Source organism: Eubalaena glacialis, chromosome 9, assembly GCF_028564815.1.
Source record: "Eubalaena glacialis isolate mEubGla1 chromosome 9, mEubGla1.1.hap2.+ XY, whole genome shotgun sequence".
Taxonomy (NCBI): domain Eukaryota; kingdom Metazoa; phylum Chordata; class Mammalia; order Artiodactyla; family Balaenidae; genus Eubalaena; species Eubalaena glacialis.
Window position 1 is genome coordinate 97,753,794 of NC_083724.1, and position 25,222 is coordinate 97,779,015.

Below are 25,222 nucleotides of genomic sequence, written 5' to 3' on the forward strand. Positions count from 1 at the left end.
ATATATATGTTTCAATCTGTGGCAGATATTACTCTTTTTACTCAGTCTTTGCCCAGTGCGGTTTCCTTCAGGTTGGCTCCTGAATCCTTTTGATATGACTGTAGTCTGTGATAGCATCTTTGCTTTTGGAAAGATATGTTCCAGGATCATGTACATTTTTTGCCCAAACCTGGAATCAGCTCATTGTTGAAAAAGTTCAATTTTCTTTTAGTGGGAAATGATATTTCAAGACCACAATCTGGGCTCTAGGAGATGTTCACTCCTGTTGGGTTGCTCATCTTTTTCTAGGTCTTTTCAGTGAATAGAATTAGGAAATCCTAACTATTTTCCTTTAAGGTAATGTGTATCATAATCTATATTGATATTTTAAAACCAGATTTAGGATTTCAAGTATTTACTTCTTTGATTTTATATTTGTATGTTTTTCTCTTACAATGAAAATCTTGGTTCCTAGAGACAATAGCATAGTACCTTATTTACTGTATTCTACTAGTTACATTTGAAAGTTTCAGGAAATAAAAACAATGTTATTAATACCAACATGATTATTTTAAAACAGTTCAAGATTTTTTTGACCCTTAGAATATAGCCTCTAAGGATGTGCATTCAAATTCTGTGTTTTAAAGCAACTAAACAACACCTTGATACACAGGTTGATTTATTTCATTTGGATTTAGTTTTGTTTTAGAATTAGGTAAAGCATTTACATGGTTCCAAAGTCAAATATATAAAACAAGGTATGAAATCTTGCTACCATCTCTGTGGCCTCCATTTCTCTCCCTCCTTCCTTCTGTATGTAACTGCTTTTCTTTGGTTGCTTATTTTTTTTTCCACCTGTGTTTTGTTTTTTAATATAAGCAAATATATGTGTGTGCATAGGTATTCATATTATTTGATCATCTCTTAGATTAAAAAGTACTGTACATTGCAGAGTATTGTGTGCCTTGCTTTTTTGTACTTAACAACATATTCTGATCATTGCTCCAAAGCAATATGCAGACATCTCCTTTTTATTACTGTATAATACTCTAGTGTGTGGATTTACTATAGTCTATTCTGTCAGTACTTTACTGAATGAACTGAGTCCCTTGTGGAGGAGGAAGCACTATCAAAGTGTTCCCAAAGCCTTGTGCATATGACACGTCATATTTTTGCCGTTTTGTCTTTGGGACAAATCCCTGAAGTGGGATTGTTGCTTTGGAGGATAAATATGTAAGTAATTTTGCTAGATGTTGCCGCATTGTACCATTTTTCATCCCATTAGCAGTGTAAGAGAATATTGTGAAACTTTGGAAGTTTTGCCATTCTGATAGTGAGAAATTATCTGAGTAAAGCTCAATTTTGCATTTTTCTTATTATGAATGAAGTTGTTGAAGGGCTATTTGATACGTTATTCTATGAACTGTGCTTACCTTTTGCCCATCTTACTATTGCATTGTTAGTCTTTTTCTTCTTGATTTTTTTTAGAAGAAATTTATGTTAGAAATATTAGTTGATTAGCTGACGTAAGTTGAAGTGTATTTTTTTTTACCAACAGTTTGTACAGCTTTTTGATTATAATTGGTTCTTATTATAATTTAAATTGTGTATAACCTTTGGCGCTGCAATTCTACTTCTAGGAATTTATCCTAGAATGCTGTACATTTGTATATATGAAAGGATATTAATTGTCCCAACAATTCCATTCCTTGGTTATAGCCAAGGGAATTGGAAATCTTTGTTTCTACAAAAACTTATACATCAGTGTTTATAGCAGCACTATTCATAATAGCCAAAGGTAGAAAAAACTCAAGTGTCTATTAAACTGATGAATGAATAAACAAAATGCAATATATCTACACAATGGAATATTATTTGGCCATAGAACTGAAAAATGAACATGGATGAACTTTGAAAATATTGTGCTGAATGGAAGCAGCAAGACACAATAAGCCACACGTTTTATGATTCCGTTTGCGAATTCTATTTATATATGATTCTAGAATAGGCAAATCCACAGAGACAGAAGGTAGATTAGCAGTTACCAGGGGATGGGGTGAGGAGAAAATGGGGAGTGACTGCTAAGGGATATGAGATTTCCTTTTAGGTGATGGTTTTAGAACTTTGTGAATATATGAAAAACCACTGAATTGTATATTTGAAAATGGTGAATTTTATGGAATATGAATTATATCTCAATAAAAAATTTTAATGAATATCTCCCACCTAATCATGAGCGAACATTAGACAAATTCAAACTGAAGGACATTCTACAAAATAACTGGTGAAGTATATACCAGAACTCCTCAAAAGTGTCAAGATCATGAAAAATAAAAAATAAAAATCTTAGGAATCATCTCAGATTGGAAAAGCCTAAGGAAGCATGAGACCTAAATGCAGTGTGAAATCCTGGATTAGGTCCTAAACTAGGAAAAAGAAAAAATTAGTGGGGAAGATAGTGAATTCAAATAAGATTTGTAGATTAGCTAAACTAGTGTAGTAATGTTAGTTTCCAGGTTTGAATAATTGTACCATAGTTATTTAAGATGTTAACATTTGGGGAAGCTGGTAAGGGGTATACAAGGACTCTGCTGGTTTTACAACTTTCTATAGGTTTAAAATTATCTCAAAAAGTTTTAAAATGAAAATTATTAATTGCAACAACATTGAAAAAGTGGAAACTCCATTGATATCGATCAATATGGAATGGTTAAAATAATGCTATATTCATACAGTGGAATGCCATGTAGCTATTTGTATACAGTGACATGGAAAGAGATAGAATAAGGTAAAAAAAAAAAAGGTAATGTGTATATTCTGTTACCATTTATGTAAAAGGATGTTTTTACCTGTGAATGTACATGCATAAAAATATATGACAGATTTCTAGCATTGTGATTGCCTATGGAGAGTAGAACATGTATATTTCCTTACTTTAAGGTTTTATGACTTTCATTTGTTCATGTAACAGTTGTAATGTTTTTAAGTGTATATATTCCATAAAAAGGAATGCAGAAAGATAATAAACTCATTAGTTTCTACTGTTGTATAAAACATTAGGTGGAAGAGAAGTGCTAAGTTCAAGTATGTAGTTCCCTTAATACTGCCTTTCATGTACTTGATATTTTGGTTCTTTGTATTTAAGCTCATCAGCTAACTTTTAGGAGTATATGTGCAGTGATTCATTGGTTTGTTGCTGTGTCCTACTTTGAATGAAATCCAGGGAGTACTTGTTTTGCACTGTGTCTTGTTTTGATGACTAGTTACAAGCTTCTATACTATAGCCAGAGTGATGTTAAACCTCTAGTCATGTCTCCTTAGGAGAGAATCACAGTAGGCTTAATTAAGAGAGCTGAGACTAGAAGTTGTTTTCCTTCTTAAGCAATATAATGTTAATTCCTCATATTAAAAAAATAAAATCAGTGCCTACTGTTTCTTAGGACAGGTAGTATACAGTCTTTTAAACAGAATGCTATGGACCATGCCTTTTATTTACCTATAAGCTAACTTTCAACATGCTAGGAAAATCATCACTAAGTTAAAAACTCCCTGCATTTAGCACCCTGGAGCACCCTACATGTGAGAGGAAGCTCAAAGACAAGTCTAGACCTACAACTGCTCTTGGCTCTTTCTACTTGAAGTTTATGTTTGAAAGAAATAGGTCTTAATCCATATGGATGCCTCATCATCTTTAATCACACAGGCTTCCTTTCCTTCCATTTACGAATGCTCTTTTGGGGTCCCTTACATGATTTTGAATATTCCACATGCATATATATGTAAATGTATGTGTATATACATTTTTCTTTAATTGTGGTAAAATACACATAATATAAAAATGGATAAGATGGTAAATTTTAAGTGTACAGTTCAGTAGTATTAAGTATATTTGCATTGTTAATCAACAGAACGTTTTCATCTTGCAAAACAAACTTATACCCATTAAACAACAATTTCCTCTTTCCTTCTACCCTGGCCTGTGGCTTTGGCATCCACCATTCTGCCTTTTGTTTTTGTTTTTGGGTTTTTTTTTAATTTTATTTATTTTTTGGCTGCGTTGGGTCTTCGCTGCTGCACGCGGGCTTTCTCTAGTTGCAGCAAGCAGGGGCTACTCTTCGTTGCAGTGCGCGGGCTCGGGCTTCTCATTGCGGTGGCTTCTCTTATTGTGGAGCACGGGCTCTAGGCACGCGGGCTTCAGTAGTTGTGGTGCACGGGCTCTAGAGCTCAGGCTCAGTAGTGGTGGCGCACGGGCTTAGTTGCTCCGCAGCATGTGGGATCTTCCTGGATGAGGGCTTGAACCCGTGTCCCCTGCATTGACAGGCGGTTTCTTAACCACTGCGCCACCAGGGAAGTCCCGTACTTTTTGTTTCTATGCGTTCTACTACTCTAGATACCTCATATTAGTGGAATCAAAAAGTATTTGTGTTTTTTTGTGACTGGTTTATTTCACTTAGCATAGTGTCCTCAAGGTTCATTCATGTTGTAGCTTGTTTCACATGCTTATATTTTAAGTCATTTGTCACCCATGTTCCCCTGCTTCCAAACACCACTGATACTGTGAAGTGTTGTTTTTTGGTTTTTGGTTTTTTGTAGTCTAGCGTTCAAAAAATGATTTCTCAGACATTTGTGGTTGCTCTTTCTAATCACAAATGTCTATAACACATATAGTGACTACACAATCTACTCTTTTAAATAAAATAGTAAAAAATGATGTTTGTGATGAAGGGTAATCTCACACATTTTTCATTGAGTTATGTTTGGACTAAGGATGATATTGGAGAGCTACAAAAGAGAGTCAAAAATAGTCTTAAGAGTTTAAAATTAATCATGAGGGCAAGGGGGTGGGGAGTTGTATCAGTTTCTATTTGCTACATAAGGAACTACCCCAAAATTTAGTGGCTTAAAACAAGTATTCTTTGGGTTAGCAGTTTGGGCTAGGCTCAGTGTGGGGTTCTTCACTGGATTTTTTTGGAGTTACTCATACTTCTTTAGTCATCTGCAGGCTTGATTGGAGTTGGATGATCTCAACTGGCCTTGCCCCTGTATCAGGCAGTTGGCAATGGCTATTCACTGGTTGGTCTGGAGGGCCTCATATGCTCTCATTCTCCTATGCCTAGATGGTATTTCTTCATGCGGTCTAGAAGGCCTCTGGAGGCCTACGTCAGAAGTCTGTGTTGTTACTTTACCTGATATCTGTTGGTTAGATCAAGTTGTTAAGCCACCCCAGATCTAGGGAAGTGGAGAAATAGACTATACCTTTTGATGGAACTGACAGCACAGTCATGTTGTAAAAAGGTTTTGTGTACAGGAATGGGAGGAATCTGTGGCTCATTTTTTGCAGTCTTCTACAGGAGTAATAGGATAATATTTGTATTTTAGAATGATCACTCTGTGTGTAGTGTCAAGAAAGATTTGGAGGGGGCAGTGAAGAGGAGTCAAGGCGGATCATCATCTGTGGGAGAGATGGTAATGTTGAGTGTGTAAAAACATCATCACACACTTTTCATCGTCTGCTTCTAAACGTCTCAAGATGTTCCATACTGATTTATAAAGAGGCAAAATGGAGAGGGGAGACATTGAACTGATCCAGAGAGGCTGCACTAGATAATGTTCAACTGGAAATAATCAGTTAAGCTTTGATAAATACTTTCTAATTAGCTCATAATTTAAAGGAGAAGCCTGTGTCACTTTTTTCATCAGCATACTAGCCACCAAGAGCTTAGGAAGAATTGGAAGGAAAGCAGATTTATTTTTGTCACCATCTCATATCCAGTTGCCCACACAAAGTTCCCACCATACCAGGGCCCGGCTGTCATGCCACATTGGTATTTGCTAGGGATTAATGATAATTCAATTAAAGTAGTTTATGTAGAGGTGAAAGAAAGTGTTTGCATTTTAGAAGAGATGTTTGTTAATTTAAACAATTTCTCACTGACAGATGTAAGCTTTTAATGTTTGAACAAAAGGTGGGTTGTCTATTTTTTGCAAGGTGTTAAAAATAGTGTAATTATATAATGATATATGCACACAGACTAAAGTGTGTACCTGTTTTTATATTTAATCAGCATTGCAGCCACATGGATCTCTTTTCCAGTGGTCTCCATAAATAGAGCTTGCCTGGGAAAGAAGCACTAAATCACAGAAATTGCAAATGAGAAATAGGGTGGCCCTCCTATGCTTCCTACTGTGAGTGGTTTTTAGAGGGTTTTTTTGTTTTGTTTTGTTTTTAATTCTTGTGTTCATGATGCTTGATAAACAAAATGAATGATTTAAAAGGAATAGTTAGGCTATTTGTTGACATATTCACTCGCAGTTTGAGAGCAGTTTCTTTGCAGTGTGGGGTGGGTAACTATCAGAATTTCCACCCAAATAATTTGGAAATTATTAGTAAATGCATATAACCCATTTACTTTTTTAAAATTTATTTTTGCCACCACTTCTGCTTTTGTTTTCATGCTGTAGATTTTAAAACAGATTACAGATATCTTATTTCAAAATTTAATACATTAGCATGTGACTCTAAGGTGTGAAGATTTTTAAAAAAGTCTTACTTCAGTACCATTATTACAATGAGTATAAGTCTTGAGTATCATTTAATACTCCATTTTCAAATTTCCATGACTGTGTTGATGAAAAATTAATCAGTCGATCTAAGAAAGAAATGGAAAATTTTGAGCCAAATTTGAGGATTATAACTGGAAAGAGCATCTCAGAAAACTCTGAGAACTGTTTGGCCCATCAGAAGTCAAGACACAGTTATATTTAGCTTTTTTGAGACAGAGGATTGTCCGTCAAATGACATATTATTGACAGTTCACATAATCCAGATCTGAGTGCCATGTGACACCTTATCAAGAAAAGAATGTTATCTTTAAGGAGTTGTCTTAGGAGAATGTTGTTCTTCATGGTTGAGGGGAAATTTCTGCTGATGGGGAAGGTTTGGTTGATGCATAATGCAGATACACAATCCACAGTGGTGGGGGGGGGGCCAAATGGCAGAGAAAATTTTTTATGTTTAAATTTTTCTTGTCTTGGCATAAAATACGAATTTTATTTCACAGTTGACTCAATTTTTTTCCAGTTAGTTTGAGTCAAAACCCGAAGTGCACATATTGCTTTTGGTTAATATTTCTTAAATTTGTTTTAATCTGTATACTAATGTAGTATATGGTTCCTCCCCACGCCCCCCCCCGCATACCGTTTCTTTGAGGAATATGGGTCATTTTTTTCTACATTCTGGGCTTTGCTGTTTAAAAGACCAGAGAAAAGACATTAGTCTCAGAAGGGCTCCTTCTTCTATATCATGTGTATTTTGTCGAGTGCTTGTTATATAGAGAGAAGGGCTATTTGGGATACATCTCTGAACAAAACAGACAAAAAATCCTTTTCCTTCATGGCATTTACATTCCCATTCCAGGGGAGGTAGACAATAAACAGAATGAAGTTTGTTAGACATCTTCTAGAAAACAATAGAGCATAACAAGGGAATAGGGACATGCAGGACCAGTTGGATGTGTTGGATGTGTTAGATGTGTGGCCAAGTGCAGTAGGTGCCAGGGAGGGTGGAGCAGAGGAGTAACATCTGATTTACATTTAAATGGTTGCTCTGGCTGCCCTGCAGAGGGTGAAGGAGCTAAGACGGAAAGCTATTCTGTAATTGGCACAATTACAATGGCAGAGTTTCTGACTCCAGTGGCTGGAACAACTGATGCAGAAGGTCTCCTCACAGGCAGAGGCTGAGGAGTTGCTACCATTTCCATTCACTATTCTATTGATAAAGGACTGATGAAACTGAAACCTCACAGCTCAGATGGGATTTGAACCCACAGGCTGGGATTCGAACCCAGACTTGAACCCACTGTCTTTTAATTGAGATCACACACCTGGTCTCAGGATTTAATGATGCTCGGTTCTTTATGTCTTGTCACAGAAAGAATTCAGTGAGAGACAAAGTGATAGGTAAGAAGTGGATTTATTTAGAGAGATACACATTCCATAGACAGAATGCAGTTGTCTCGGAAAGTCAGAGCAGCCTAGGGAGAAACACTCCACAGACAGAGTGTGGGCCATCTCAGAAGGCAAGAGGCCCTGAAATATGGGGTGGTTAGTTGTTACGGGCTGGGTAATTTCATAGGCTAATGAGTGGGAGGATTATTCCAGCTATTTCGGGAAAGTGACGGGGATTTCCAGGAATTGGGCCACGACCCACTTTTTGGCCTTTTGTGATTGGCCTTGGAACTGTCATGGCGCCTGTGGGTATGTCATTTAGCATGCTAATGTATTACAGTGAGTGTATACTGAGGTTCAAGGTCTAGTGGAAGTCGAATCTTCCGCCATCTTGGACCTAGTTGGTTCTAACCAGTTTATGCTGTATCCAAGGCTATGTCATTCTTTTAAAGGTTGTGCTCTACCCCCTTCCCTCCTGTTTCGAAACATGGTTTGAAGGTTGGGTTATAGTAAAGATCTTTTTTTTTTAATTGTTTGATGCTTAATTGGTTCTTCTTCTTTTAAATTTTGTAAAATGCTTTCTGTTTTGCAAATGTCTTATTTAGTGGTATTTAAAACTACTTATTATTAGACATTGCAAAAATCTAGAAATTTACAAGTTTGAATTTTTAATAACAATTGTTCTTGGCCTGTTTTGAAAATTTTCAAAACTACAAAAAATTAAAAATAATAAAATGAATAGTCATTCCCTTCATCTAAATTCAACAATTTAACAAAATTAAATTTTGTGACATTTGCTTTAGAAAGTATATATGTACCTTTTTTTTTTTTTTTTTGCCAAATCATTTGACAAGTTGCAGTAACATTAATGCTGTTGCAGGAAAGATAGTGGGGAGTGAGAGGATCGTCACCTCCCATCTCAGGCGAGTCCCTGGGACAGCCACCAAGTGTGGGTTCTTGGCTTTGCACAGGAAAGAATTCAAGAGCAAGCCATAGTAAAGTGAAAGAAAGTTTATTCAGGGAGAAACACATTCCATAGACAGAGTGTGGGCCACCTCAGAAGGTGAGAGAGGCACCAGGGTACGGGGTTGTCAGTTTTTATAGGGGTGGGTAATTTCATAGCCTAATGAGTGGGAGGAGTATTCCAGCTATTTTGGGGAAGGGGTGGGGATTTCCAGGAATTGGGCCATTGCCAACTTGTTGACCTTTTATGGTCAGCCTTGGAACTGTTATGGCACCTGTGGGTGTGTCATTTAGTGTGCCGATGTGTTACAGTGAGCGAATACTGAGGCTCAAGGTCTAGTGGAAGTCGACTTGTCCACCATCTTGAACCTAGTTGGTTCTAACCAGTTTATCGTGTCCTCAGGCCATGTCATTCTTTTAAAGGTTGTGCCCTGCCCCCTTCCTGTCTCAATGCCAAATGATTATCTAATATATAGTACATATTCAAATTTTTTCCTCTTGTCTCCTTTTTATCCAGGATCCAGTTCAGGATCCCCCATTTGTTTTTTATGACTCTTGTTTCCTTTAATTTGTACAAGTCTCCTACCTTTACTTTGGTCTTTTATGACATTGACATTTTTAACGAGACCAGGCCAGTTGTCTTGTAGAATGTCTCACAATCTGAATTTGATCATTTCCTCATGATTAGATTCTAATTAAACCATGCAGATGTGCTTTTACCTTTTGAAGTCTTAAAAATATAAGCTTAGGAATAATGGGGATTTTACAAAGTCTTTTGTAAGTATCACTTCCAGTTATTACAAAATGCTAGTACAGCACTTGATTTTGTAATAACCATTGGCACAGAGTCAAAGAACAGTAAATTGAGTGGACTTTTAGGTTTTATCTCCAGAAGTCATAAACTGCAGAAAACTAGCAGAATAGGCACAGTTTTCAAACAAAACAAACAGAAAGCTGGATTTTGACACCTTGAGGTATCAAAGTGTGTTTTCAGATTTGACCTAGTCCTTATTGTTCTTCCCCCACCTCCTATCATTTTAAGTCATCTATGCTGCCCCTGAAGCGCTTGAGCATATGACCCCCTGCCTACCTCTCTCGTGTAGCAAGGGAAACTTCAGGCTTAGAGAGGCCAAATTGCTAAGGAACACATAATTCGTGTGTTCAGACAGAATATTCAGGTCCTGGAACTCCAGTCTCTTGAAGACGCAGTTGATTTCCTACCAAAGTTCCAGTGATTTGCATTGATGAGACAAGTAGAAAGTCTCATCAATGGCACCTTCCATGATTAGGGAAGATGAAGAAATCAGGGATACCACAGAATTAAGTTTTATCTTAAATAATATAGGTAGGTCCTAAGTTTATTTTATACAGTTTGTGTGTGTGTGTGTGTGTGTGTGTGTGTGTGTGTATGTTAGATACCATTTTAGGATAATGAGTTTCTTATAGCCGTTTAATATTTTTCATAATAATTTCCTTCCTTTTTTAGCTACAAGGCTTTGGCCGACCAAGTGTACACCATGCTGCTGTTGTCATCTTCCTTGAATTCTTTGCATGGGGCCTATTGACAACTCCAATGTTAACTGTAAGTATTGCTGAACTAGGTCCTTGTTTATGAGAGCAGAGACATTGTTACGCATATGTCCCCAGAGCTATATGTCTAGGTATGTGTTTGAGAGTAGCTCTTGACAGTAATTTAAGACTGTTTACCATTGGGTTGTTTCCACTGTGTAGACTGTGAACCACCTGCAACAAAATACCTGTTTATTAAATATTCCTGGGTAGCAGGGCCACTCCCAGAATCTTGGGAGTGCTGTGAATGAACTACAGTCTGTATATTTAGGAAAATCTTTAAGAAGTCTTTAAGAAATTATTGCAAAGCTTTGTTGAAGTTTGTAACTTACTTTGTGTGGGTGTAATGACCTTTGACTTAAGAACATAGTAATAGGAGATTGGTAAGTACTGTGTAACAATGACAGTGATGAATGTAAGAATGTCCCGATTTCCGTTTTTCATAGCTGACCTACAGCCATTTCTTTGTAGAAAACATTGAATTTCTTAGTAAGAACTTGGATGTTTGATATATCGTGTGGTTAGAGGGAAGAGAGATGCTGAAGAAAAGATTGGGGTGCAGATTTTAGGTGCCTAGTAACTACTTAACACTTAGTTTTAATAAAGGTATTTTTTAATTGGCCTTACAGTTCAGTTGTCTTAAATTGTTTTTTAAAAATCGTTGGTTAACCCTTCCCAATCACCATTTTGCCTTACCAGAGAATCCCTTTGGGTTCAGATAAACTTTGTTCCCAAATTAGGTTTAGAAAATAGAGAACTTTAGAGGATGACTATTAGCCTTACATATGACTTTGCTATATACCCTTTTTAAAGTTTTTAATTCTTTTGACACATTTAAAATTACATTTTGGATGGAACAGGTTAAAAAACTGCCTGTGTTTTTAATCCTCTATTTTATTCTTTTTCATTGCATTTCCTTTTTCTTCATAATGCGTTACTGCAGGAGGTAACTGGTTATTAGTTAATGGGGGATAAGTGGTCTCCACTTTAAGTTTCATGAAATCCTGCATGCTGTGTGAATCACAGTCTCTAGTGCCTAGGGCTGCCTAGGACACAGTTGATGCTCAACGTGTATTTTCTTTGAACAAATGTTTGTGTTGCGGGCATACACATAATGTGTTGTCAAGTTATTGCTTCTCCAAGACATATTTTTAGTGTAAATATAGACACATCAGGCTGCTCATTTTAATAAACTGTTATAATAATAATTTTTAATTAATTTTTAATTTTTGGCCCTAGTTCTCTGATTTTTTTCCCCACAGTTTCTTTAGCTTACAAAGTTAAGAGTTTCAAAATAGTATTTTTCTGATGCAGCCCGTTGCCTATAATTGCTCAATGTAGAAGTAATCCTGTAATCATTCTTCATTTGGGAAGAATTCAAATTGAAATGAAGAATGCTTTAGTGTTTTTTGTTTTTGTTTTTGTTTTAAATTTATTTATTTATTTATTTATTTATGGCTGTGTTGGGTCTTAGTTTCTGTGCGAGGGCTGTCTCCAGTTGTGGCAAGCGGGGGCCACTCTTCATCACGGTGCGCGGGCCTCTCACTATCGCGGCCTCTCTTGTTGCGGAGCACAGGCTCCAGACGCGCAGGCTCAGTAATTGTGGCTCACGGGCCCAGCTGCTCCGCGGCATGTGGGATCTTCCCAGACCAGGGCTCGAACCCGTGTCCCCTGCATTGGCAGGCAGATTCTCAACCACTGCGCCACCAGGGAAGCCCCTGCTTTAGTGTTTTTGATACCATGTGAGAAATTCTAAAACCTCCTTCCAGACGGTTAAAATCCTTGGGCCTTTTTGACCCTAGACCAGATTATCAGATCCCTTTTAAATTTGATTAATAAGTTAATGGACTAATTAATGCACCTTCTTCCTTCTTACTGCCCAAAGCAGATAATTTTCTTAGGGTTACTGTGTCCCTGTTAGACCCTGCAGTGCAGTCTTAGAAGCCAGCTTAAATGCTGCTTTACTGCCTCTTTGCAGTTTCTGAGCAATTTTGCTTCTTGCAAAGATTTGGTTAAAAAGAAATTTATGTGAGGAGTACAGAGTTACTAGCGTCACTCTACAGTGTCATAGAAGAAGTGTTGTTGAGTTCGTAGATGTGCTTATTCTCTTTCTCTAAGCCCTTGGTGTTGTTAAATTAAGCTAAATGTCCTTTACTTTCCTATCTCCCCCAGATTTTACACCACAGTTTGTTAACTCTGTTTCTTTTTTGACATGGGGGGACTGTTTCATTCCTTTTGAAAAGAAAGATCTCTTTTTTTTCCCCCCTTGCTGTAGCTAGTGGGCAGCACTCTGTTCTGTTTCTAAGGCAAGAAAATACAGTCTTGAGATGAGGATTTGGAGATAAAAAACAGTACATACATATTCATATATTGTCCAGTCTATCTCTGCATCCTAGCATTCATTAGGACCCTCTGTTTGAAGTAGTGTAGAACAATTTACTTCTTCTTAGTCATTTTCTCTGAGATTTGTTGCCTGTCTCATGTGGCCATGTCGTAGATTACAACTTTAGTTTGCTAATTAAACACCATCAGAAAGGTCTCCACCCCTAATACACTGAAGCAAAACTGCAAAGTTGGCCTTACACAGTGACCTTAACCTTCTAGTAGTACTATTAGTTCTTCGTACATAAAAATGACCTTTCTCTTGTCTTACATCCCTGCCTGACATTCTACCCTCTAGTCAAAATGTGCATCCTTTTAGAGGGCCTGATCTCATTTTAATATAAATAAAGTAATCTGATTAAGTTTAATTAAAAGTCTTTAGGTATATTTAAATAGAACACTTATTTCAATAAAGATATACCTTAATATTAGCTCTTGTGAGTAAAGAATTTTAGTTTTGCAATTTGCAGATTTTCTTTTGTAAGCTCACCTTCCTGGAATCCTGGTAAAGATTCAAGGACTCAATATTCCCTAGTACACCATCTTCTCTCTGTATGGTGATCTAATAATCCAAAGAATTCTCTTTAAACACTTCCCTGCCGCATTCAGTTTTCCTATCCCTTCTTACTTACTCTCAAAATACGTTTTCATTTAACAAACATGTATTCTATCTCATCAGCCCCTTATTTGCTCCACAGTCCAGCGCTTCTGCTTCCTTTGCTTTAATCAGTGTTTCCTCTTGGGAGTTGAGGTGTATGGAATGGATAGGGCTGTTTGTCAGGCATTTGGGGCATAATACACAGGCACTTTGAGGCATGATTTGCTCTGCACGTGAAAAGGAAGTAAGTTCTAACTATAGTCACATGGACACTGTTTGCTTTCTGGATTCATAAGATTTTCCAGGCTCATTTTTATGGTTTTGACAGGTTCCTAATGGTGTTTTGACCAAAGTACCCAGAACCTACCCTCTTGTGTGTCATATAATTATTAAACTAAGTAGCATTCACTAAAGGTATCTATAATATATGATGACAGTATGTTAAATCTTTGCCTTCTTTTGCCAAGCTGACCGTTACGATATCATGAGTATTAGCTAATTAGACGCAATGACCTTTGTTTGGCATTTATTTCTGTCCTATTTTTGTGTGTTGTATGTTGTAATCTGTAGCATGCTTTTATATCTATAAACTTGTGAATGCTTAAAAAAAAACAATGCTGATTTCCAACTTATCTAAATAATACAGTTATAAGAAGAGTTGACATGGAAATACAAGGAAACTGTTGGTGGGTCTCTTCTGCTTAAAATTTGGTATATAAAATATTTAGTGTGCATTCTGGTTTTTTCATAGATTTTTCAGCATTTTAATATATCATTATATTGTCTGGCATCCATTGTATCTGATAGGAAGTCAGCTGTTAATAAGTATTACTGTTCTGTTGATGTCAGGGGGTCTGCAAACTATGGCCCACAGGCCTGATCTGGCCTACTGCCTGTTTTTATGTGGTCTGTGTACTAAGAATGTTTTTTACATTTTTAAAAGGTTGGAAAATATCAAAAGAAGGTATTTGGTGACACATGAAAATTATATGAAATTCAAATGTAAAATTTTGTTGGACCATGACAATGCCCATTGAATGTGACAGCTTTTGTTCTACAATGGCAGAGTTGAGTAGTTGCAACACAGACAGTCTTACCTGAAATATTTACTATGTACTGTATGTTCCTTTATGGAATAAGTCTGTCAGTCCCTGCTGTAAGTGGTAATTCATTTCCTTTTTCTTGCTGCTTTAGAGATTTTCTCTTTGTCTTTCAACAGTTTAACTATGCTATAATGTGTCTAGGTGTGGATCTTTTTGTGTTACATTTTTTTTGGCCATGCCCCGCAGCTTGTGGGATCTCAGTTCCCTGACCAGGGATTGAACTTGCACCCTCGGCAATGAATGCTCAGAGTCCTAACCACTGGACTGCCAGGGTATTCCCTTTTTGTGTTACTTTTACTTGGGGTTTGTTTGGCTTCCAGGGTCTGTAGATTAATAATTTTTATCAAATTTGGGAAGTTTTTGGCCATTATTTTTTTAATATTTTTGCTCCCCTTTCCTTCTCTTTAGGGACTCTCATTATACTTCATAGTGTTTCACAGGTCTTGGCGGCAAAGTTCATTTTTTTTTTTTTCCCCAAAAAATTACTGTCAGACTTTTGACAGGAGGTCAACAAATTCTGTCCTAATGAAGCTGGACAAAACAGTCAAAAACAACCATTTCAGTGCTCTGGAATTCAAAGGCACACAACAAACTGAGAAGCATTTATTTATTAAGCTACTGAACTTCAGGCAAGAATAGTGGGTTTGCAGTTCTGAGCTATATCCTTTTGCTATAACTGTAACTGTGAGTATAACAGTTTCTGAGTCCTGTGAATCCTTTTAGCAAATCTCTGAAATCCATTCTATTGTTGATGGACATTTGGGTTTACTGTGTTTGCCTATTACAAATACTGCTTTTGTGATATTTCTTGTATATGTCTTATCAGTTAAGGTGTATACATTTTTTCTTGTTTCTTGTAATACCTAGGAGTAAAATTGCAGGGTTTTGTTCAATTTAGGTATATACTGCCAAAAGTTTTCCAGAGTGGTTGAATCAATTTACCCTCCAACAAGCCAGGCTCTACATCTTCACCCACAGTTGGTATTTCATTTTAGTCATTCTGATGGGTACAGTGTGGCCTTAATTTGCATCTTCCTAATGATCAATGAAGTTAACCCCCTTTATGTATATTTATTTGCCCTGTGAATATCTGATAATATTTTTTTTCCCTCCTTGGATTGCCTTTTCACTCTCTTAATAGTGTCTTTTTATGAACAGTAGTTCATAATCTTTACATAGTTCAGTTAACTGATGTTTTTCTTATGTTTGGTTGCTTTCTTAAAATCTTGATAAAGAAACTTCCTTCTTCCCCAGGGCTTTATTGGTTTATTTTACACACACAGATCTACCATACATCTAGAAAAAAATCACTGTATTTTATAGTGGTCAAGATTCATTTTGGTTCATATTAATATATAGTTGAACCAGCATCATTTATTTAAAAAACCTTTCTTTCCCCACTGTATGTGTCAACTTTGTCATAAAGCAGGCAGTCATATTCATATGGATTTGTTTCTAGGTTTTGTATTCTATTTGTGTATGTATCCTGTGTCGATACTATGCTGTGTTGATTTCCATAGCAATATCTTGATATCTTATATAACTTTCATAGCTTCTTCCTCAAGATTGCCTTGGCTATTGTAGGCCTTTTCTATATCCATATACATTTTGTAGTCAGCTCTTCAATATTCACAAAATAACTTGCTGGGAATTTTGATTGTTATTGCATTACTACAGGTTAATTGAGGGAGAACTGACATCTTTACACTATTGAGTCTTCTGATCTACATGGTATATTCTCCTTTTATCCAGTCTTTAAAACTTTCTCTGAATAATGTTTTACATTTCTCAGTGCATGAATTTTTCACGAGATTTATTCCTAGGTATTTGGGTTTTGAAACTATAGTAAATAATGTAGTTTTAAAGGTTAATTTTCTAATTGTTTGTTGCTGGTACATAAAACAATTTGTTTTTGTGTCCTGACCTTGTGTTTAGTAATTTTGCTAGATTCACTTATTAATCCTTATAGTTTATCTGTAGGTTTTCTACACATTCATATCTTTTGTGAATAATGACAGTTTTTAATTCATTCCAATCCTTTTTATTTCTTTTTCTTTCTTTGTTGTATTGATTATGACATCCAGTGTAAGGTTGAATAGAAGCAGTCATAGCAGGTTTCCTTATCTCATAAATGATATGAAATTCTAAAATTCACCACTAAATATGATGTTTGCTGTAGATTGTTTTTATACACACTCGTTATCAGAGAAAGGAAGTTCCCTTCTGTTCCTGTTTTGCTTATTGTTAAAATGAATGGGTGTTAACTTTTATCAGATGAAGTTTCTGCATATAACCAGATAATTAGATTTTCCCCTTTATTCTGGTAATGTGGTCAGTTATATTGATTTTTGAATATTAAGCCACCCTTGTATTCTTGCAGTAAATTCCACTCAGTTATGAGAAATATATAATTTAAAAAAATATCACTGGATATGATTTACCAGTATTTTGTTCGTGTCTTTGCAACTATGGGCACAATAGAGATTGGAGTGTAATTTTCTTTTCTTGTAATATCCTCATCATGTTTTAGTATTAAGGTTTTGTTGGTCTTATAAAAATTAATTTGGAAAGGGTCTCCTCTCATTCTCTGGGAAAGTTTGAGTGAGATTGCTGATATTTCTTCTTTAAATGTTTGGAAGAATTTGGTAGAGGCTGAAGTTTTTTGTTCTTTTGTTTATTTTGGCAAAGATTTTTAATAACATTTAATTTTTTTAATGAGATGTGACTATTCAGATTATGTGTTTTTTCTAGTGTCTGTTTTGGCAAGTTGTGTTTTGCAAAGAATTTTTTCACTAAACGTGTAAGAGTCTAGTTTATTGGCAAAAAGTTCATAATATCTTCTTTCCTTTTTTTTTAATTGAGGTCTAATTGATGTATAACGTTAGTTTCAGGTTTACAACATAATGATTTGATGTTTGTATGTATTGCAAAATGATCACCACAGTAAATCTAGTCAACTTCCATCACCATACATAGTTACAAATTTTGTGCGTGATGAGAACTTAATTTTAAGATATACCTGCTTAGCACTTTTCAAATATGCAATACAGTATTATTAACTAAAATTGGTATGCTGTACACTACATCTCTATGACTTATTTGTTTGGGGGTTTTTTTGTCTTTTTTTTATTATTTTTATCGGAGTATAGTTGCTTTACAATGTTGCATTAGTTTCTGCTGCACAGCAAAGTGAATCAGCTCAATGTATACATATATCCCCTCTTTTTTGGATTTCCTTCCCATTTAGGTCACCACAGAGCACGGAGTAGAGTTCCCTGTGCTATACAGTAGGTTCTCATTAGTTATCCATTTTATACATAGTAATGTATATATGTCAATCCCAACCTCCCAATTCATCCCCCCTCCCCCCTTGGTTTCCATACATTTGTTCTCTACATCTGTTTCTGCTTTTCAAGTAAGTCCATCTGTGCCATTTTTCTAGATTCCACATATAAGCAATATCATACGATATTTGTCTTTCTCTTTCCGACTTACTTTACTCTGTATGACGGTCTCTAGGTCCATGACTTACTTGTTTTATAATTGGAAGTTTGTACCTTTTGACCCCCTTCATTAATTTGCCTACTCCCTACCCCCTTGCCTCTGGCAGCCACAAATCTATGAGCTTGGTTTTTTGTTTTTGTTTTTTTAGATTCTACATATAAGTGAAATTATACAGTATTTGTCTTTCTCTGTCTGACTTATTTCACTTAGCATAATGCCCTCAAGTTCCTTCCATGTTGTCACCAATGGCAAGATTCCATTCTTTTTTTATAGCCGAGTAATTAATGTTCATATATATATATGTATATATACACACATACATACACAGCACATCTTCTTCATCCATTGATGAACATTTCAGTTGCTTCCATATCTTGCCTACTGTAAATAATGACGTGATGAACACAGAGGTGCATAAATCTTTTCAAATTAGTGTTTTTGTTTTCTTCAGATAAATACCCAGAAGTGGAATTGCTGGATCATATGGTAGTCTTATTTTTAATTTTTTGAGGAACCTCCATACTGTCCTCCAGTAGTTGCTGCACCAGTTTACAGTCTCACCAACAGTGCACAAGGGTTCCCCTTTTCCCACATCCTCGCCAACACTTGTTATTTCTTGTCTTTTTGATAATAGCCATTCTAACAGGTGTTAGATGATATATCTCATTGTGGTTTTGATTTGCATTTCCCTGGTGATTAGTGATATTAAGCATCTTTCATGTACCTGTTGGCCATCAGTATGTCTTCTTTGGAAAAATGTCTGTTCAGATCTTCTGCCCATTTTTTAATCAAACTGTTCTGTTTTTTGCTATTGAGTTGTATGAGTTATTTATATATTTTGGATATTAACCTATTATAGTTACATGATTTGCACATATTTTCTCCTAGTTAGTAGGTTGCCTTTTCATTTTGTTGTTGGTTTCCTTTGCTGTACGTAATCTTCATTCTTGTTATTAGTAATTTGTGTTTTTTTTCCCTTGGTTAATCTTGTTAATAGTTTATCACTTTTACTAAGCTTTCAAAGAAGTTATTTTTGGCTTTGTTGATTTCCATTATTGAATGTTTGGATTTTATTTCATTGATTTCTCTTTTTTAAAACATTACCTCATTTCCTTATTTCTTTGGATTGGATTTGCTGTTCTTTTCCTAGCTTCTTTGTAAAGAAGCTTAGAACATTGATTTCAGCCCTTGTTTGGTTTTCAGTTATATGTATTTAAAACTAAATTCCTTTCAAGCATTAATATTGATATACATATAATTCATGAGGTTTAATTTATTGTATCTTTATTATCATTTAGTTCATTCTTTTTTCTAATACTTATAACTTTGAATCACGGATTATTGGAAGTGTATTGTCTAATTTCTAAACATTTGGGATTTTTCTAGCTTGCGTTACTAGAGAACATACTGTGATGAATTGTTTCGGTTCTTTGAAATTTGTTGAAGTTTGCTTTATATTCTAGTATATGGTTAATTCTGATAAATGTTCCATGTGATCTGAAGAGAGCAAATATTTTGTGGTTGGAATAGTGTTTTATATATGTTAACTATTTTGAGTTAATTATGTTTGATGCCTTTTATATAATCACTGAAGTTTTTGTCTACCTGTTCTGCCATCTGTTGAGAGAGATGTGTTTCTCTTCTACCTCCATTATTGTTGTGCAACTAAATTATATATATTTTTTAAATATAATACATTGTTATATTTTATACAGTCAGTATTCAGTTAGATTTACCCTGATATATTTCCATTCTGGTGCTCTTCTTCCTCTTTCTATATTATCTTCTAATCAATTCTTGAAGACTTTCCTTACTTGTTTTGTTTTGCTTTGTTTGGTGCTGGTCCTTGTGTAACACATTGTTTTTAATGCATGTGGCATCCTCTTGAATCTTTTGGAGGACGCTTATATTTATTTTAAAGCTTTCTTCTGTTTCCCACCATGATTTGGTTATTTGGCAGTGAGGTAGATTATCTTTTCCTTTCTATGTTCTTTTCTGTGCCTTCCAGTGGTTTTTCTTTTGTTGAATTTTATACATATTTATATTTACAAATGAGGGGGTAGGTCAGGGATTGTGAAAACAAATGTCTTCTGGGGCTACGCAAGTGTAGTAAATGTGAGAAGTGGGGGTAAGAATGGGTTGCTGTTATCGGTGGAATACATGCTCTTTCTACTGCAGCAGTCACTATCTACTTAGCCAGTCGGTGACATGGCAGTTCAGACCCCATGTTTTGAAATCTTCTGACTTCCTATGAAATGCTAGAAAATCATATGGAGTTTGGTGAAATTTCCTGAAATCTACACATGACAGCCAGCTCACTTTGGAAAATATGAGTCAGAAAGCATGTCAGTTTACCAATTTGCCACCCATGGTCTAGATACCTCAGGTAGCTTAGAGTGTCATTCTCCAGCCCAGGTGGAAATCCCTGTTTTGTAGTACCGAATGCAAGCACTGCTTGTAGGAGCTCTGAAAGTCTGGGTGCTCTGGGATTTCCTCTATAATACTGAAGTAGTTTCTCAAGTGATTGTAGGGCTTTATGGCACTCTTGGCAGCCATAAGTGACCTGGGAAACTATAAGTTTTGAATTCCACCCCCATTCAGTTCTGCAAGTATCCCACTTACAAGCCCCACTTCAGAGAACTATGCTTGTGATTGTTATCTTGGGGACAAATATAGAGGTCAGCAGCTTTGAGAGCAAGGTACCAGGGGCTTATTTTGTAACCTTTTAATGACCTATTCAGTTATGGATGTTCTTCCTCCTCCTCCAGTTCTGTTTTTTTTTTTTCCCCTCGGATTCTGAAAATTTTACTTCAAAGACCTTTTTCACCTTAACATGTGACTATTTCTTAAACTCATTTAGAGTTCATTGTCAACGTTTTCCCATCTGCTCTGTATCATCCAGAAGTGTTTCACTATTCTTCCAAGTAAATAGTGAATGCTATAAATTAGTTTCATATTTTTTCTGTCATATCAGTGATACTTTAGGTAGAAGTGGAGAAGAACAGCTGTATGTGTGCGTATGTTTGAATGTAATATATATATACACACACAGATGTTTATTAGCTTCATTGTACTGGAAGTCAATTCAGTTCTCTGAAGTTTCTAAATTTTTTTTTAAGTGATAAGCAAATGCCATTGTATTTTATGTTTACTGTATTCCTTCTCAAGAAAAAAGGTAATATCTTTCTTGAAGTTTTTAGTATAGAAAGATATTTAAAATGAAAGCTTTGATCTTATCTGAGATATTTAATATACTTTTTATCATTAGGTTTACTTTATTATGGTAACAGTTATTGTCTTTTGTAGTAAAATTATTTATATACTTTATTTTAAATTTTTTTTAACTTATCATAGGTTTGGAATGTTGCTGTTTTCAGCTGCTTTATTTTATGAAGGTTTAGTCCTTAGCTTTGTAAAAAAAAATTTATTGACTTGTTTTACTTACTTGTTTAATAAAACTTTACTATTTCTTTGTCTTTTTTTTTAAATAGGAAAAAGTAGAAAAGTTTTAAAAAGCACAGATTGAAATTTTTTAGAGGAACTTCCTGCATCATGGCTCTATTACCCAGAAACAGTCTCTCATACTGCCAGAAATTCCATTAGATCTTTTATTTTAATGTGCATTTCAGTAAATCCAAGTTCTGTCATTCATACATGGATATGGTTTTGCCAAATTAAAGAGGTTATCTCTTATTCCTAGATTGCATCACCTGCATAAGTGAATGCATGTTTGGGTCATGTTGAGTGTAGAATTGTTTTAGGGGAGGTCAGAGGTCTGGAGGGTGAGGACGAAGCTGGGGGCAGCAGAGGAGAAGCATTGCTGCCCCTTTGACGGAATGAAGACAGCTCTGAAGTTATTGGTGTAGTGTTCACCAGCACTGCCCCAACCCTATTGTTTCCCACTGGCAAAAACTGTGAGGAAATCCATGGGCAAGGGGAGGTTGAAAAATATCTGTAAGCTCTCAGCCTTGGTCTGACAGAGTATAATAGGGAAAAAGTGGGGCTAAAAGACAATGGATAAATAACTGGCACACCCAGGATCAGAGAAACATTTTTTAAAATATACTGACTCTGGTGTTTTGTTATTGTACCATATTTCGGTGGTGCATATGACAAATTATTAAACAGTTCTAATATTGATTTGTATTCCTTTTTCTTTAAAGAAAATTTCTGTATCTCTGTATTCTGTGAAATTTGTTATTTAGGGAAGATTTTTCTGAAAACTTTGATGATTTTCTGCTTGAGATATTGGGTGTCCTTCATTTACTTTTCTGTTTTTTCAGTATAGGAAGTAGAGTTCAAATGCCACTAGCTTAGATGACAAATTTTTTCTAAACCTTAAAAATTATGTGTTAGGGGATAGATTGGAAGTAATTTCTATGGATACATTTTAATTTCATTTTTTGAAGAACGTGTGGAGATAAACTGTCTAAAGTTAGAATACAGTTGCTCTATCCTGCCCCCCTTTTTTATAATTCATAGGACTTCAGGTGCATAGAATTAGATTAATCATAACTCTTTGTTCATGATACATAGATTTCATTGTTTCACTCATGGAATGAAACATTCATCCCCCCTTATTTTATGTTTTATCCTTCTTAGTTTGTTTTTAAAATTTATTTCTATAACATATTTTTTAAGGATGTTTGGAACACCTGTGAACCCATGCATAACCCAACAATTTATTTCTGTGTCCTCTCTGCCTGCCTCTTTCCCTGCCTCCCCCACAAAGACAACCACAATTCTGAATTTATTTATTTATCATTTACTTGATTATTTTCTAGTTCTAGCTCACATTATTATATATATAAACACACAAAGATATATCTATGTTATTTAATTCTGGCTATTTTTGAACTTCTAAAAAAGGGTATATAACATGTATAATGTTCATGTTGTCTTCTGGGGCTTCAAGCTTTTTTTTCTATTATGTACTTTTAACACAAGTTATTTTTCTTGAACATTTGTTTCCAGTTGTTCCATTGTCTATACAGTGCTGCTATAAACATTCTTGTACATGTCCTGGTGTTCACGTGCTTGATTTTCTTTGATGGTTAAACACTGCTGGATCATAGGTATTCAAAAGTTCAGTTTAACCAGATTTTGCTAAATTGTTTTGCAAAGTGATTATACTAATTTAGATTTCTACCAGCAATGTATAAGAGATCCTGTGGTTCCAAATCCTGTGGTTCAGATTCTGTCTAAAATTTGGTTTTAGAGTAGTATACTTTTTGCCTTTTAACTGGTGTATTACGTCTACGTGAATTCAATTACCTCATTATTTTGTTCTGTGTACCACAGTTCTCAGTTGTCATTTTATTCCTTTTTGCCTTCTTTTGCATTGAATAGTTAGGCTAATTTTTCTCCTATTATATTAGAAGTATTCTACTCTATTCCTGTCATTTTTGGTTACCATGGCATTACATGCAAACTTATCAATGTCTAATATTAATATCTTTACTCTCATCTAGGATAATAATATTAGCATAAATGAGGTAAATGAATTTAACACTTTATAGTCATTTACCTCATTTATGCTAATATTATTAAGTATTTTAATTCTGTATAATTGAAAATAAAACCTATAAGACCCATTATTTTTGTTTTGTAGCATCCCTGTTCATTTATATTTACCATTTTCTTTGCTCTTTATTCTGTTTTGCATCTTGAACCTTAATTACATCTGGATTATTTTCCTTCTCCTGGAAGTATATTTTTTATATTTTGGGGTCTTTAAGTTAGTAAACTCATTACTGTAAGTTAGTAACCTATTTTTTGCTAGGTCAAAAATGTTATATTTGCCTTTGTTCTCAAAGGACATTTTAACTGGGTATAGAATTTTAGGTTGGCATTTGTTTTGTTTTTCTCATTATATTGATGATAGAATAGCATGCTCCGTGTCTGGGTTCAGTTGTTACAATTATGAAACAATCTAACTGTGTTCTTTTGAAAGCAATCTGTATTTCTCTGGCTGTTTATAGGAATTTTTCTTTGGTTCTCTCTAATTTTAATTGTGAATGTGGATTTCTTTTTATACTGCTTAAAAGTTGTTAGGCTGCTTTAATCTCTGCATTGATGTCTGTCATTGGTTCTAGTACATCCTCAGCCATTGGCTCCTGAAATATTGTCTCTGCCTCATTCTCTCATTACTGGACAAGTTTAACTGTCAGACTTTCTTATTGGATCCTCTGTGTCTCTTACTTTCTCTCTTATATTCTGTCTTTTTGTCTCTCTATGCTGCATTCTGGATGACTTCTTTTGACCTACTTTTCGGTTCAGTTATTCTCTAAGCTGTGTCTAACCTTGTTAAATATATCCATTGAGTTTCTAATTTAAAGTTAATGCATTTTTTCTCTTCTAGAATTTCTTTTTGTTCTTTTAATCTACTACAAAGTTTCAAGTTTATTTTATATATCTTGCAACAAAGTAAACATGCTAATTTTAAAGTCTGTTGAGTAATCCCAAAATGTGAGGTCTTTGAGAGTATGTTTCTGTTTTGTAGTTTTGTTTGCTTGTTGCTGTTCATGATGTCTTATTTACTTTTGTATCTGATTACCTTTGATTATGTGCTTGTCATTATATTTGAAAAATACACATACGGTTGATTTGAAGCCTAGGTGATGACCTTTTCAGAAATGATTTTAGATTTTTTTCTTCTAGACATCTGGAGGTGCTACCAGTCTGGATCACTGTAATCCAAATTTAAGGCTTGAGGTTTCCTGGACTTCCTAGGTGACATGAAGCTGGGCTGCAGGTTCATACCTGAGTTTGTATAGCTGCTTGTAGTACATACTTAAAATTGTAGGTGGTTGAGGGGGTAGCCAATTTAACAATTTATTTTTGCTACAGATGCTTTTGTAGCAAAAGCAACTGAATGTTGGGCATAACCTTTTTAGGTTATTGCTTTATTTAGATTTCTGCCTCACTATCTTGTTACCTTTTCATAAGTCATTGTTACTTAAAATTTTTTCATTCCAGGGTTTATTTTGTTTACCTAGCCTGCCATTAACAGAGGCAGAAATCTTTCCCTTTAATTTGCTTTTGAATTTGTCTTGATGTTTGTTTGCTTTTTGTAGGTTCTACATGAAACATTTCCTCAACACACATTCCTCATGAATGGTCTCATTCAAGGTGTAAAGGTAAGAACAATTTCTGTGTGGTTCACAGTGAACCAAAG

The 25,222-nt window shown here is 35.2% G+C and overlaps 1 protein-coding gene across 1 annotated transcript in view; it reads left to right on the forward strand.

The window, feature by feature from the left end:
* MFSD14B (major facilitator superfamily domain containing 14B) overlaps positions 1 to 25,222 on the forward strand; it is a 79,178-nt gene that overhangs the window by 21,780 nt on the left and 32,176 nt on the right. Inside the window, exons 2-3 of the mRNA XM_061199324.1 lie at positions 10,376 to 10,471; positions 25,122 to 25,184. Of these exons, the coding sequence (XP_061055307.1) occupies positions 10,376 to 10,471; positions 25,122 to 25,184 (159 nt within the window). The remainder of the gene's footprint in view (positions 1 to 10,375; positions 10,472 to 25,121; positions 25,185 to 25,222) is intronic.